The 14,241-nt window shown below is 35.2% G+C and overlaps 2 protein-coding genes across 24 annotated transcripts in view; both read left to right on the top strand.

Moving 5' to 3' along the window:
* Positions 1-8,841, top strand: part of LOC149483586 (uncharacterized) — a 38,290-nt gene extending 29,449 nt beyond the window's left edge. For 22 of the 23 annotated variants that reach the window (XM_089702698.1, XM_089702688.1, XM_089702690.1 and 19 more), the window contains 3 exons: positions 87-227; positions 2,528-2,709; positions 3,177-4,647. In XM_089702698.1, coding sequence (XP_089558824.1) covers positions 87-227; positions 2,528-2,709; positions 3,177-3,263 — 410 coding nt within the window. In that variant the 3' untranslated portion in view covers positions 3,264-4,647. Of the gene's footprint in view, positions 1-86; positions 228-2,527; positions 2,710-3,176; positions 4,648-8,615 lie in introns of those variants that run through there. The other variant, XM_089702708.1, reaches the window with a different exon arrangement.
* Positions 8,842-13,150: 4,309 nt separating this feature from the next.
* mRpS18A (mitochondrial ribosomal protein S18A) lies at positions 13,151-14,002 on the top strand. The gene is made up of 3 exons (XM_089702727.1): positions 13,151-13,317; positions 13,389-13,679; positions 13,803-14,002. Exons 1-3 carry the CDS (start codon positions 13,215-13,217, stop codon positions 13,943-13,945), a joined length of 537 nt encoding a protein of 178 aa, XP_089558853.1. The 5' UTR covers positions 13,151-13,214; the 3' UTR covers positions 13,946-14,002.
* Positions 14,003-14,241: the final 239 nt, after the last annotated feature.

Here is a 14,241-nt window from a genome sequence, read left to right as displayed (position 1 = left end):
ATTTTGACGTGCTTTTAATATTACTATACTTAACTTAAAATTCATTCAAGATAATTGTGTTATTGTTTATAAAAATATCGTTACAGATAGTATCAACGCGACAGTAGATCACACGAAGAAAGCCGCTGAAGATGCCAAGGAGAAGGCTCGATTGGCTGCTGAAGCCGCGAAGGAGGAGGCCAGGAAGGCGGCTGGAGCTGCTGCTGAAGAAGCGAAGCGTGCCGCCAGTAAGTTATTGTAACTATTATTATGAGACAGACTTTTAATTTTATCATAGTTGTTAATTTTAGTACTAGGGATAATGTAAAGTAGAGATACCATGGGATAAGTTATAGAAACTTCAACAGCATCTTTGACATTTTTAAATATTCTTTGAATATAGAGAGGATAGAGGTAGGTAATAGGTTGTCGTAGTCGGCGGAAGATTTACAATCCATCATCGGGGAGCGGGTGGCGTGAGCTCGTGTAAAGCTTGCGCCGGCTTTGAGGTGGCAGGCAACTGCTGGGGTTTTAGTCGGTAGGAATCCGACATAACCCACGGCTCCTTTCCCGGGTGCCGGGTTATCTTAGGGAAAATTTCCATCACTCATCAGTTTTAGTTTCGTGTTTTAATTTTGGATAGGTAATGAGTCCAAATTAAAAACTTGGCCGTCAGTTTGAAGCTTACTATATTGAGAAGGGCCTAGCTATTTTGCCTAGATTTTCCCTCTCTTTCCGTTGCACGTTGTATGTATGCTCTCTCTGCCTGAAAATTATCGCGGCGCACGATAATGTTCAGGCGCTATTTGTAGTTCATTGGTGTCTAGTTTTCCCTGCAGTAAGGTTGTCTACAGCCTTGGTCTTATTAAGAATCAGTATTACATATAGCAAGTGCTAAGTGTGAAAAAGTGTATCCCGTCGGATAGTACAGTGAGTTATTTTTACATCTATTTTAATGATATTAAACTTAAAAATATGAGTAAAAATCTGTTAAATCAACGGAATAACTGTTGGATTTTATTTAAAATGCTGATGTTGCTAATGAATCCTTAGCATTAGTTTATTAACACGCTTGTATTAGCTTCACCTGTATGTTTGTATGTAACCGACTCCTTTCGACTCGATTTTGACCTACTTTACACCGACGGATTTCGACTTTGAACCGACGGATTTCGACTTTGCATCGTCGGATTTCGACTTTGAACCGACGGATTTCGACCGAAAGTTACGTTTCCTTTGTACAAATGATGCAATGTTTTGGTTAAGGCGAGAAGGTCAAGGTGCAAGGTCAAATACGCGTACCTAGGTACAAAAATTTTAAAATTTTTTCACTTCTAAAAATTTCGGAAAATCCACTATACGATAATTAATAATTACCATTAATCCGTTCAATCTAAACATTCCGTGATACATAAATTCCCAACAAGCGGAAAATCAGTAAAGTTGTTCAAAATACAATCTTAAATAATACTTAGAAATTACCAATCATTGTGCAATGTATGGAAATTTTTCAAGGTCAAAGGTCAAAAATTCTTTTGACGATAAAACTTACAGTTTCCCTGAAAATCGCGAAAAAACTATTTTTTTGGCCTTTGACCTTGAATAAAATTTGTTCTATGCATTGCAATGATTGGTAATTTCAAAATATGATTGTATTTTAAGTAACTTTACTGATTTTCAGTTTTTTTGGGAATTTTTGTTTTGCTTCTCTTATAATTTAATTTGACCGGATTACATCGTCAAATCAATTCTTATTTCATCCTGGACAGCTGTCGTTGCGTTGTAAAATAAGTTAAAGACCTTATTAATTGCTATATTATTTAAATGCTTACTAACTGCTAAATTTATATTAGCACCTTAAATCGTGCTCGAAGCAGAATACATATAGGGCGCAAACTCTGGCAGGGGTTAGCCAGGCTAAACCCACCCTCGCAGGGTGTCTCTTAAGCATGTTTTGGCAGGACCTACTTATTTTTAATTATTACCATCCCTCGCGCGGAAATGGTGCAAATTTATATCAACCCTCGTCGATTTTTGATTAAAACCACCCCTCGCGAGGAAATGGTGCAAATATATAATCAGCCCTCGCGGGGATTTACCTCGCCTTGCTTTTGTCAACGAGGACTCACAAAAGAAGTTTTAGAAGTGGCAGCAAGGTATCTCACTCTTCCGACGTAGCTGTAGGTAGAAAAGTATTGAAATCTCTTTCAAAGTGGGCCATCTATACAGGGTGTCCCTAGAAGTATGGATATAGGTACTGAAGCCAGGAGGTAGAGGACCTAGAGGGCTATCCGAATCACCCCCATTTATGTTATGCGATTTTTCGTATTTTAAGCGTAAGCTGAAGTTGAAATTCACATTGGCTTCCATATTATGGGTCACAAACACGTCTCAATATAGTAAGCTTCAAATTACGGTCAAGTTTTCAATAGCCTTATTTTTTAATAATAGCCTTATTTAATTTTACCTGAAAATAAAACATTGATGAAGATTAAATACTCACCTTTATGTGTAAGCTCAATAAATATATATTATTTTCCATTACCAGACGTAGCAATGGAAGAATCCAAGAAAGCAGCCCAAAAAGCAGCAGCCGACGCGTCTAACGCCGTGGACAATACTTTCAAGAGAGTTGAAAATGCAGCAGACCAGGGTCTTAAGAATGCTGGGGAAGTTGTCGATGCTAAGATCAAAGATGCTGATAAATACCTCAATGAGAATAGGGATGCGGTGAGTATGGAAATGTACCACATTTGGGTTAGATTTGGTAATTTGTAAAGAAGTAGGTAGAATAGGTGATCGGTCATTTTCGAAAAAAGTTTATGAAAAAAACTAGCCCAACTACACAAACGGGCGTTTATGCCCGATTTCAGCAGTAACCCCTAAACAGTCTCCTAAGTAAGAGTTCCTTATTTTAAGGGACCCCTCAAATCACTACCTAACCTAAATTCTGTTTCACTGTCATAAGGGTCACTTAATTAAGAGACCCCTAGTTAGGTTAGGTGACGTTTAGTGTGGGGATGCTATGCAATGTTAGTCGAAAAGTGTATCGACTATAAGATTCTATTGATATTTAGTTGAACAATCACTTAATTTCACTCAGTATATGCGTAAATATTGAGTTTGTTACTTTAAAAATAGCTTCATTTTTATTTAAATACATATATTAATTATGAAAATTGTATTATTTTTTACAGGTTGTCAAAAACATCACAACAGCAGCCCACGATGGTGCCGAGGGTGCTGCCGGTCTCCTAAGCAAGGGCCTCTCTGCTTTCAAATAAAAATCTCATAAAAATCATCTCGCTTCTTTTTTCTGCGCTATCTATACGGGAAACTGACAGACTGCATTGTAAATAAAATATATTATTTTAATACTGTATAACTAATATTGTGATGAAAAAAAGGTATAAGTTTGCAAATTAATATTTTTCCTTTTTAACAGAGTATATAATATTGAATTTCTAATATATCTGCGTTTATATTTACACAAGAATTGTACTGTTATCGAATAGTAGAGTTTCATATGTAATTTAGCATATTAAAATAGTAAATAAGACTAAATAGTATACAGGGTTACTTGTAAAACACCAGCAACCTTGCAGGACAAGATAGCTAACATCATAAGTAACAACATTTGTTCTACGACTTTTCATAATTTGTTAGATTTTATTTTCATACAAAAATAAATATTCATTTAATTTTCCGTTTGAATATTATAAACAAGAAGCAAGCGAGAGGGGGAACGGGGCGTCGCGTCGTCCTTTCGGTAATGAATAGAACATAGACTTACAAATGTTAGGAGAGTACAATAAAAGCTTAAAAAATAATTTAAAAATAATTTATTGCGTAATGCCAAAAGTCGTAGAACAAATTTTGTTACTTATGATGTTAGCTATCTTGTCCTGTGAGGTTGCTGGTGTTTTACAAGTAACCCTGTATACGCCATTGTCGCCATTTATAAAAAAGCACTATAATATTTGCAAGCTGTTAGATTTCCCAAATTAATTATTTCTCACAAATTAATTTATGATTGTATGTTAAGAGTTTAATCTCCTAGTTATCTTTTGTATTAATGGGCGATAAGCTAGTGTTTAAGATTTATTTTGGGCCTAAAATCGTACAAAATATATTTATGTTTCGCTTTGAAATTGTAGTCATTATAATTGGATATATTTTAGTTATAAGCTTTGAAGTAAGAACTTTTGTTTTGTAGCATTTTAATGCATTTTATGTAAAATCATGCTTGGCTTACGTTATACCGTCCAATGATGCCTTTGCGAGTTTACAAGCGTACCAACATCATTAAAATTTGTTTACCATCTATTATCCAATTCGTACGTTTAAAAAAATTAAAAATGAAACGAAAATGAACATATAATATTACCTACTTGTTACCTACGCTTATAGATGTCACGGCGAATAAATTATTCAACACTATCGTATCTCGTTTTTCAGTTCTTATGTTTATGAATAAAATATTTTTCTATCAATTATTATTATGTTTTATGAAAGTAAAATAAAACGTTACTATATTTCATTTAATATGTGAATGAATATGTTATCCGTTCTTAAATTTTAATCATGTTTAATATGTTTTATTTGTAATTACTCAAATTAAGTCAACATGTGTATTTGTTGTTAAATAAATGCATCTCCATCATTAAATGATTTTTATTTTATTCAACTATTTTTACCTTCGACCACGAAAACATCTTATTCAGGCAACCTATAATATTGACAGAATGCCAATATGTATAGTGATACATAGATTAGTAACATAGCTAAAATATACAAAATAACACAAGGGAAATGGAAAATTAACTTAGTGTTATTGAAATAATATATTTGTACTAATATTATAAAGCTGAAGAGTTTATTTGTATGTTTGAACGCGCTAATCTCGGGAACTACTGGTCCGATTTGAAGAATTTTTCCTTGCCTTTTTTTGCTCTATAGCCTATAGGTATGCTATATAATCATCTCGCTAAGACCAACAGGAGCAGAGCACTGCTAGTAAAACCGCCGTCCGCCGAGCACAGCTAGTATTTTATAAAATATGTACTAGCGACTCGCCCTAGCGTTGTTTAAAAACCTTCCTCGAGAATCACTTTATCTTAAAAAAAACCGCATTAATATCCGTTGCTTAGTTTCTAAGATTATACATAGGGCATAGGGATATAGCCTATATCAAAATATAGGGACAGAGAAAGCGAAGTCATATTGAAATCTTATTCATGGTTATGTGCAATACTCCTCAGAAATTGGCGGAGTAGTGATTTACATGAGAATAACCGTTTAGCCCTAAGATAAGTCCTTGTTGTAACATAAAAATCGTTTAAATCATAGAATAATTGCTGTTATACTCTGGAGTAAGACTTATTCGTGCTTGGTGAAATCCACCCTTATTAGAATCTGAAGAAAATGTTTTATGAAATCATAGTCCCTCTAGTCATCGTTCGTCTGAAGAACACAGAAAGTGTAGTATATTAGCTACATACTTCAATTTTCTTATGATACCTAGTGATCGTTTATTAAAAATACAAAAAAGTTATTGTGGGTTATCCATAAGAGATAGACATATAAACCATTCTTTTCTGTAGACCTTTTCAATGTGTATAATACTTAGTACATTACTAGCTTTCCGCCCGCGTTTTCAAAGAAAAACCCGTTCCCGTAGGATTTCCGGGATAAAACCTATCCTTTGTCCTTTCTCGTGTATCAAAATATCTCTATACCAAATTTCATGCAAATTGGTTCAGAACAGACAGACAGACAGAGTTACTTTCGCATTTATAATATTAGTATGGATTTTTATAAAACTTGTAGGTTTCAGCCTGCGTTTGCAATGTAAGCGGAAAAAAATGTAATTTTTTACATCACATTAAAAACCTCAAAAATAACAGTACTTCTCCACTATTTATTGGATGTTATTATACATATAAACCTTCCTCTTGAATCAATCTATCTATTAAAAAAAACCGCATCCAAATCCGTTGCGTAGTTTCAAAGATTTTAGCGTACAAAGGGACATAGGGAAAGAGAAAGCGACTTTGTTTTATACTATGTAGTGATGATTACTTTCGCATTTATAATATTAGTATGGATTTTTATAAAACTTGTAGGTTTCAGCCTGCGTTTGCAATGTAAGCGGAAAAAAATGTACCTAATTTTTTACATCACATTAAAAACCTCAAAAATAACAGTACTTCTCCACTATTTATTGCCTTATTGGATGTTATTATACATATAAACCTTCCTCTTGAATCAATCTATCTATTAAAAAAAACCGCATCCAAATCCGTTGCGTAGTTTCAAAGATTTTAGCGTACAAAGGGACATAGGAAAAGAGAAAGCGACTTTGTTTTATACTATGTAGTGATGATGAAATAGAAAGCGCTTTATTTGCCACCATGTAAAAAATATAAATCTTAGTACTTAATATAAGACACAAAACAGAAAAAAAAAACAATAAAGACATTGAACGTAACTATGGGTTGTTTTTTTCCACTGCACCTAAGTATATTGCTAATAGAACCATAACTTGTCCGTAAAGCTAAAGTCCATCCGTCGCGTCGATATGGTGCAAATTTGTATCAGCCCTCGGGGGTCTTTGATTACAATCGTCCCTCGCGGTGGTGCAAAAAAATATATGCCCTCACGGGGATTTGCCTGGGCTTGCTTTAGTCAACGAGGGCACGAAAGCAGTTTTATAAGTGGCAGCAAGGGATCTCACTCTTCCGAGGTAGCTGTAGGTAGAAATAGGTTTTGAAAACTCCTTCATCGATAATTATAATATAACGATAGTCTGTTATATATGTAATAACGTAAAATGTTTAAGTAGGTACCCGACGAATGCTGTGAATATTGACGGTAGAGTTATTTAGGATAGAGGATAAATAACGGAAAGTCAATCTTTCTAAACAAAAGCCTCGTGTTATTAGAATATATTACTTGGAACCCCTACCCTTCATGAGGAAGCTATTTTTAGAGAAATTTATTTTTTACTACACATTTTACAAGTTACAACTTTTTAAAACATTTTTTTATGTCTATGTTATACCTAGTTATTGAATAATAATTTATACATGATAGCGCGATAACATTATATTTTAAAAGTAATTGATGCACATAATTAATTATTTTAATAATAATAATAAATTGGATAAAAGTATAAATAATCATTTATTTATCAAATAATAATAATATTTCATATCATATTAAAAAAAAAACTATCAAAACAACACCTGATAACGGCCTGCCCCCCTAGTCAAGTGGCTTTCTGTTAGCGTAGCGTTCAATAGAATAGACTACGAATGTATGAGATTGACGTAACCTGTAGATACGTTTATCTACAGACTACGTCAATCTCATACATTCGTAGTCTATTCTATTGAACGCTACGCTAACAGAAAGCCACTTGACTAGGGGGGCTGACCTAACCTGCGCTGACTGGCCTGACTCACACCAATCGAATACATAGTTGTTTTGATCGTCCTATAAATAACGGTCGTCTGCAGTAGGTAACTGCAGTTGCGGAGCATTCTTATTCTTGTCTTGACTTTGGTCGAGTAAAGATATCTAGGAAATATTATATCAGTATTTAATTACTTATTACAACACGCTAAAATACATTTAAAAGTAAGTTGCGTAAAATTATCTTCTATAGTCTATAGTCTACACTAGTGACTTAAGTGCCCTTACGCACTAGCGGTTAACCGCGGGGGCGGCTAACCGCGCGGTTAGCCGCCTTCCCATTTTAATATGCAACCGCTTATGATTGTACGCACTAATCATAAGCGGTTGCATATTAAAATGGGAAAGCGGCTAACCGCGCGGTTAGCCGCCCCCGTGGTTAACCGCTAGTGCGTAAGGGCACTTAGAGCTGAAGTTGAAAGTCACATTGGCTTCCATCCATAGAGTATAGTAATACATTGGAAATTTCCATCAAAGAAAATTTAAATCACTAGTCACTAGGTACATTTCCATTTCCATTTTTAACACAAAACTCACAAATACGTCTCAATATAGTAAGCTTTAAATTACGGTCAAGTGTTTAATCGCTTTGTTTTACCTGAAAATAAAACTCATATTTAAATCAATAAATTTCCATCACCAGACGTAGCAATGGAAGAATCCAAGAAAGCAGCACAAAAAGTAGCAGCCGACGCATCTAACGCCGTGGGCAATACTCTCAAGGGAGTTGAAAATGCCGCAGGCCAAGGACTCAAGGATGCTGGGGCAGTTGTCAATGAGAAAAGCGATACGGTGAGTTTGGAAATGTACCAAATTTGTGTTAGATTTGATAATTTGTAAAGAAGATGATGTTATTGATTTAGATCTAAAAACTAAATATACCTAGGTTGTATACATTCATAACTATCTGCACAACTTAATTGTTTGTTGCCATTTTCATTTAAAAAAGGTTAATGGAAAAATCTAGCCCAATTACCTACATAATTATGAATTAATGCATTTATGCTTTTACTTTTTTTTAATTAAACATATTATTTAAATTTCATAAGGATTTTATATTTTCAAATACCTACTTAATAACATAAGTTATACTGATATAACTAACTACATTTTTAATTTAAATACATATATTAATTATGAAAATTGTGTTATTTTTACAGCTTGCCAAAAACTTCTCAACAGCAGCCCATGATGGTGCCGAGGGTGCTGCCGGTCTCCTAAACAAGGGCCTCTCGGCTTTCAAATAAAAATCTCATAAAAATCATCTCCCTTCTTTTTTCTGCGATATCTATACGGGAAACTGACAGACTGCATTGTAAATAAAATATGTATATTATTTTAATGTATAATAATGTGATGAAAAATAAACTTTTATAAGTTTGCAAAGTAATATTTTTCCTTTTTAACAGAGTATAATATTTCAAATAATATATCCGCTATTATATTTACACAAGAATAATACTGTTATCGAAAATTTAGTAAGTATATTATAATAGAAAATAAGACTAAATATATATACAGCATTTATAAAAAAGCACAATAATATTTGCAAGCTGTTAGATTTCCCAAATTAATTATTTCTCACAAATTAATTTATGATAATTTATATGAATGCATGATATGAACATATTGTGTATTTGTTGTTTAATAAATGCATCTCCATCATTAAATGATTTTTCTTTTATTTAACTATTTTTACCTTACTCACGAAAACAACTTATTCAGGCCACAGAGCAAGTAATATAGTAATTCAGGCAACATAATATTATAATATTGATAGAATGCCATTACTTATGTATAATGATAGATTGGCAAAGCTAAAATATACAAAAAAGGAGAAATTGAAAATTAACTTAGTCTTATTACAATAATAATTTATCTATACTAATATTATAAAGCTGAAGAGTTTTTTTGTTTGAACGCGCTAATCTCGGAAACTACTGGCACAGTTAGATAGCCCATTTATCGAGGAAGGTTTGTTTGTTTGAACAAGGTTTTGACGCGCTAATCTCGGGAACTGCCCGAACTACTCGTCTGATTTGAACAATTCTTTCGGTGTTAGATATTATTAGATAGCCCATTTATTGAGGAAGGCTATAGACTTTATATTACTCTACATCTTCCCCAGATTGAACTTATCGGTTTTTTTCCACTGCACCTATATTTCTAATAGAAAGCTTACCTCACCGAGCAAGTAATGCTTAGGTTAGGTACCTATCATAACTTGTCCGTAAAGAAAATCGATCAATGAAGATGTGAAAACAATGCATCTGCCCCATCTGCCCGATATCACAAAAATTTAAAGCACAGAACATAATATTATTATATAGGTACTCAGGGGAGATGAAAAGCGAGCACGGGATTTCATAGTTCATACTTCCAGTTCCAGAACCACAGCACAGAACCTTGCACAGAACAGTAAAAACAAACTTACTGCACAGTTATACTCTGTTCTGTGCAATGGTTCTGTGGTACATACTACATACCTAATAGCATCTACAGACGCTCCGATTCGGTTGGTGCCAACCATCCGACCACGACCAAATCGGAAAGTGAAGAGAGCGGTCGGTCCGACATAATTATTATTAATATTGGTTTGACGTGGTCGGATGCGCCGGCGATACCGACCAAACCAACTTCCTATCCGATCCGACCAAATTGGAACGTTTGGAAGCTTTGTTCCGACCAAATCGGCTCATTCCATAGAGTAATATTAGGTAATTGGCATTTGGCTCATTCGCATTCGCAACGCCGCCGGTGTAGGACGTCAACATGAACGCCGAGGGAGTTACAGTCACCGAACGTGACATAATAATAAAATTACTGGAACTATATTATAGAGACTTTCCCTGTTTGTGGGACTTAACTAACAAAGATTACGCAAATAGAGATGCCCGAAATCAAGCGTATTTTATTATGTTAGAACTTAGAAGTATTAAAAAAACGACATGTGGCACTCGGGGACTGCCGCGGTAAAGCTATTGCATGCTATGCTTTCAAGCCACACCTCCGCCCGTCGAGTGGGGAGCGTGAGGTTTTTTCGTTACAGAATTTCTCGTTTCGGTCCCCACGCTCAAGGCCCGCGATAGAAGCTATGCAATAGCTTAAAAAAATTGACAGTGCGGCTACTTTAAAAACATTGAAAAATAAGTTGGACAATATGCGTAGGTAGGTACATCCTGTAACGCTATTTTAGCGTCGTCCGAAAGACGTCCGTTCACTATTTCATAGCAAACACAGAGCAAGTAATATAGGTAGTAAGCTAGCTAAGCTAAGCTAAGCGTCTGTATATGCTATTAGAGCGAGCGCCCACGAGCAACTTAGTTGCCCGGCAACTATTTTGTCTCTGTCGCTGTCTCCTCGCAAAGTTTTGAACGATGCGCTCACGAAAGCGACAGCAACGCAACTTTTTCTTTAAAATTTTCTTCATTTATCAACATGGTTTTCGAAGAGACGGTTGTGGTCTGTGCTCTTGTCCCGCATAGTTCCCATTCCCGTGAGATTTCCGGGATAAAACCTATCCTATGTGTTAATCCAAGTTACTCTCTATATGTGTGCTAAATTTCATTGTAATCGGTTCAGTAGTTTATGCGTGAAAACTGAAAACCATACATACCTACACACCTTTCCTCTTTATAATATTAGTATAGATATGTAATCGTAATTGTAAAAAGTAAATTAGTTTTTATTTAATACTTTTTAGTGTATTTTTCAACACGAATCAAACGAGCCCAAACTCGATAAAGTTGAGTCAATATATTACTAAGTTCCTATGACCACCTTCCGACTCCATCATCAAATCAGCTCTATGTCATAATAATGTTTCATCGTTATCCAATTTACATGCGTATACAAAATTTCAGCTCAATCGGTTACCTGGAAATGAATCAAAGTTACTTGCTACATTTCAATAGTCATCGAGACCAGACAAAAATGCTCATAAAATAAAAACTACTGGGCTTATCCGAATAAAATTTATGGGACCAATTCCACACCATTCCGCATCAAAAAAAAAAAAGAATCACGTAAACCGGTTCAGAAACCTTGGAGTAATTGGTATACATACATACAAAAAATATACCGGCCGAATTGATAACCTCCTCCTTTTTTTTGAAGTCGGTTAAAACTACTGTGTACGAGAATAAATACGTTGACATAAATACGTATTATCGCTACTCCGGTTACGCGGCAACTGGCCGGCGGCCGCCGACAGGCAACATTTTTGTCGCCGTGCGCGCACTTGCATTGAAACCAATAGATAGGGCGACAGTTGCGTCGCGGGCTTGTCTCCGAACCCGCGGACAAAAAAGTCTCCCGGGAGTTGCGTCGCTACGTACGCGCACTTTCATACTAGCCCATGGCTGGAGAGACAAAATAGTTGCGGAGACAAAATTGTTGCGGAGACAAAGTTGCTCGTGGGCGCTCGCTCTTAGACATTTAAGTTACACGCTCAGTCTGGCGTCAGTTCAGACTTCAGTCCATCAGTCTGCTCACAATGACGGGAGAATTATTCTCGTCTAACCGGTTGACTGACGGACTGATGGTTCAGAATGACAAAAATACCGTAATAATAACCGTGTTTTTCATCCATCATTCTGGCATCAGTATAAAGCTTTGGTCTGCTGATCATGACGCACAACGCTGAGGTATGCGCCCCAACGCAGCGTCACGACGCAGCATTTACCGTCCCTGCGGAGAGGTGGTCAGTTGATTTTGCCGCAGCTACCAAGGTAGACGTGAACATGAACAATTTTGCTGTAATTATCAAACTTCTATGTTTTTTGTCTTTATTTTTATATAAAGAAGGATAGCTGCGAACTAATTCTATTAAATTGTCTTCGAAAAAATTCATATTGTCGCATTCATATATGCCATGACGCATATCCGCACACCGCAGCGTTCAATCGAGAATGACGCCGCGCTGTGCGGGACAGCGGGAGTACACCTCCCCACTCACCGCGCTTGCCCTTCGCCGCGGACGCGTACTGCGACGGAACAAGAGAACATTGTCGACGTTTTTCATATGATCGAGTGTCCGGCATCGCAAACCGTACACCTCAGCGTTGTGCGTCATGATCACCAGACCAAAGCTTAAGCCGGATCAAACTGATGCAGATGGACTGAACTGACGCCAGACTGAGCGTGTTATTAGTTAGTTCTTTAAAGAAACGAATCTTCAATGGCGGCGCTTATCATTCCCTCTCGCTCACACACGGCCGTACGGTATGCAAAAAAAAATGGAAAAATAAAATCACTAAAATGTATTTGATTTTCCCTATAATAGTTTTTATCATAAATTTACAATGACAATTATGCATTTGCGAAAGTAAATAATGTTTTATTGGAATTTGACAAAATATGTTCTTTGGGAAAAGTTGTTCAGTTTTATGGGCTTATTACAAGTATTATGGGGATTTTATTACATTCTGTATACGTAAATATGATAATTCATATAAATACACAAATACAATAACAAAAAAGTTTGTCAACAAACAATTTGAAATAATTAATAAAATAATTATCAATTTACGTTATTTTTATTTTCTTTTTTGGTGATCCTACCATCTGTCAAAGTCAGCTTTGGCCGCCATTGAAGATTCGTTTCTTTATTGAACTGACTAATACCTATGAAATACCTACATCCTTCCTCTATTGTGAGTTGTGACTGACAATTTGTCAAATTTGACAAACTGTCATTGTGTATGACGTATGTACGAAAACTTCTTGTATTTAATTATTATGAGTAGAATTAACTGAAAATGGCCTTACTTACAAAAACTACATTTTCCTTAATTAAAAATGCGATAACATCAACATCTGTACGGGCTTTGTCCCTAACGCAACAATTGAATATAAAGGAATGTAAGTATCATCGAGAAATTTCATATACAATGATCATAACATAACCTTTAATAATTAATCTACATTTTCAGTGAGAGAATATAGAGAGGGAAATAAATTAGTAGTCGAAGGTGTAACAATTCCTTCGCCGCGTTCAGATTTGTTAGTAAAGGCGGAGAATGTGCCCGGCTTGGCTTTACCTGAAGCCGAGAAACCGCTATGTTACATGTGTAAATTGGGGCTGGATGTTAAGCATACCGATGTCTTGATATTGAGTCAATTCGTACGATCAGACGGCTGCATGCTTCCACGTCGTATCACTGGTCTATGTAGGAGACAACAGTTTAAAGTTGGCAAAATGGTAACAATGGCACAAAAAGCTGGTTAGTATTCAAGTGTTTGTATAAAGTAATAATATATATTAATCCCTCTGAAGATTCATTCAAGTTTATTAATGATACTAATAATGTTTTCTTATCTACTTTAATTTAATAATATATTTTCAGGTCTCATGATTAACCTAACTCCATCATTTTGTAAGAAGGATCCAAAGAAAAGATATGGATTCAAAAAGTTCAACACTTACTTTGATGAGTCAACTATCTTTATGAAGAGAATACCAGATCAAAAGGATAAATTTAAGCGATAAATATAGATTTATAATATTATGTAATTCTGATTTAGATAATAAAGTAGTTAAATTAAATTATGTTTGTTTTAATTCAATACTAATAATTTTCAGCCCAATCATTACTTCTCCTGACTATTTTTTTGTAGATATTATAGAAGTACAAGTAAAATAACTAATATGTTATAGTCAAATCTCAAAACGCAATCTTATGTGGGATGCATATCCCCACTTCTGTTACAATTAATATTGTAAAGATGGATTTTTGTAGTGATGGTTCGTTACTATTTGTTTCACAGAAATGGCTGATCAAATCT

The sequence above is a fragment of the Colias philodice genome, chromosome 13 (assembly GCF_061535455.1).
Source record: "Colias philodice isolate Cphi_HAF_F1 chromosome 13, ilColPhil1 Martin Lab GWU primary, whole genome shotgun sequence".
Classification (NCBI taxonomy): domain Eukaryota; kingdom Metazoa; phylum Arthropoda; class Insecta; order Lepidoptera; family Pieridae; genus Colias; species Colias philodice.
This window is presented reverse-complemented; position numbering and strand designations above follow the sequence as displayed.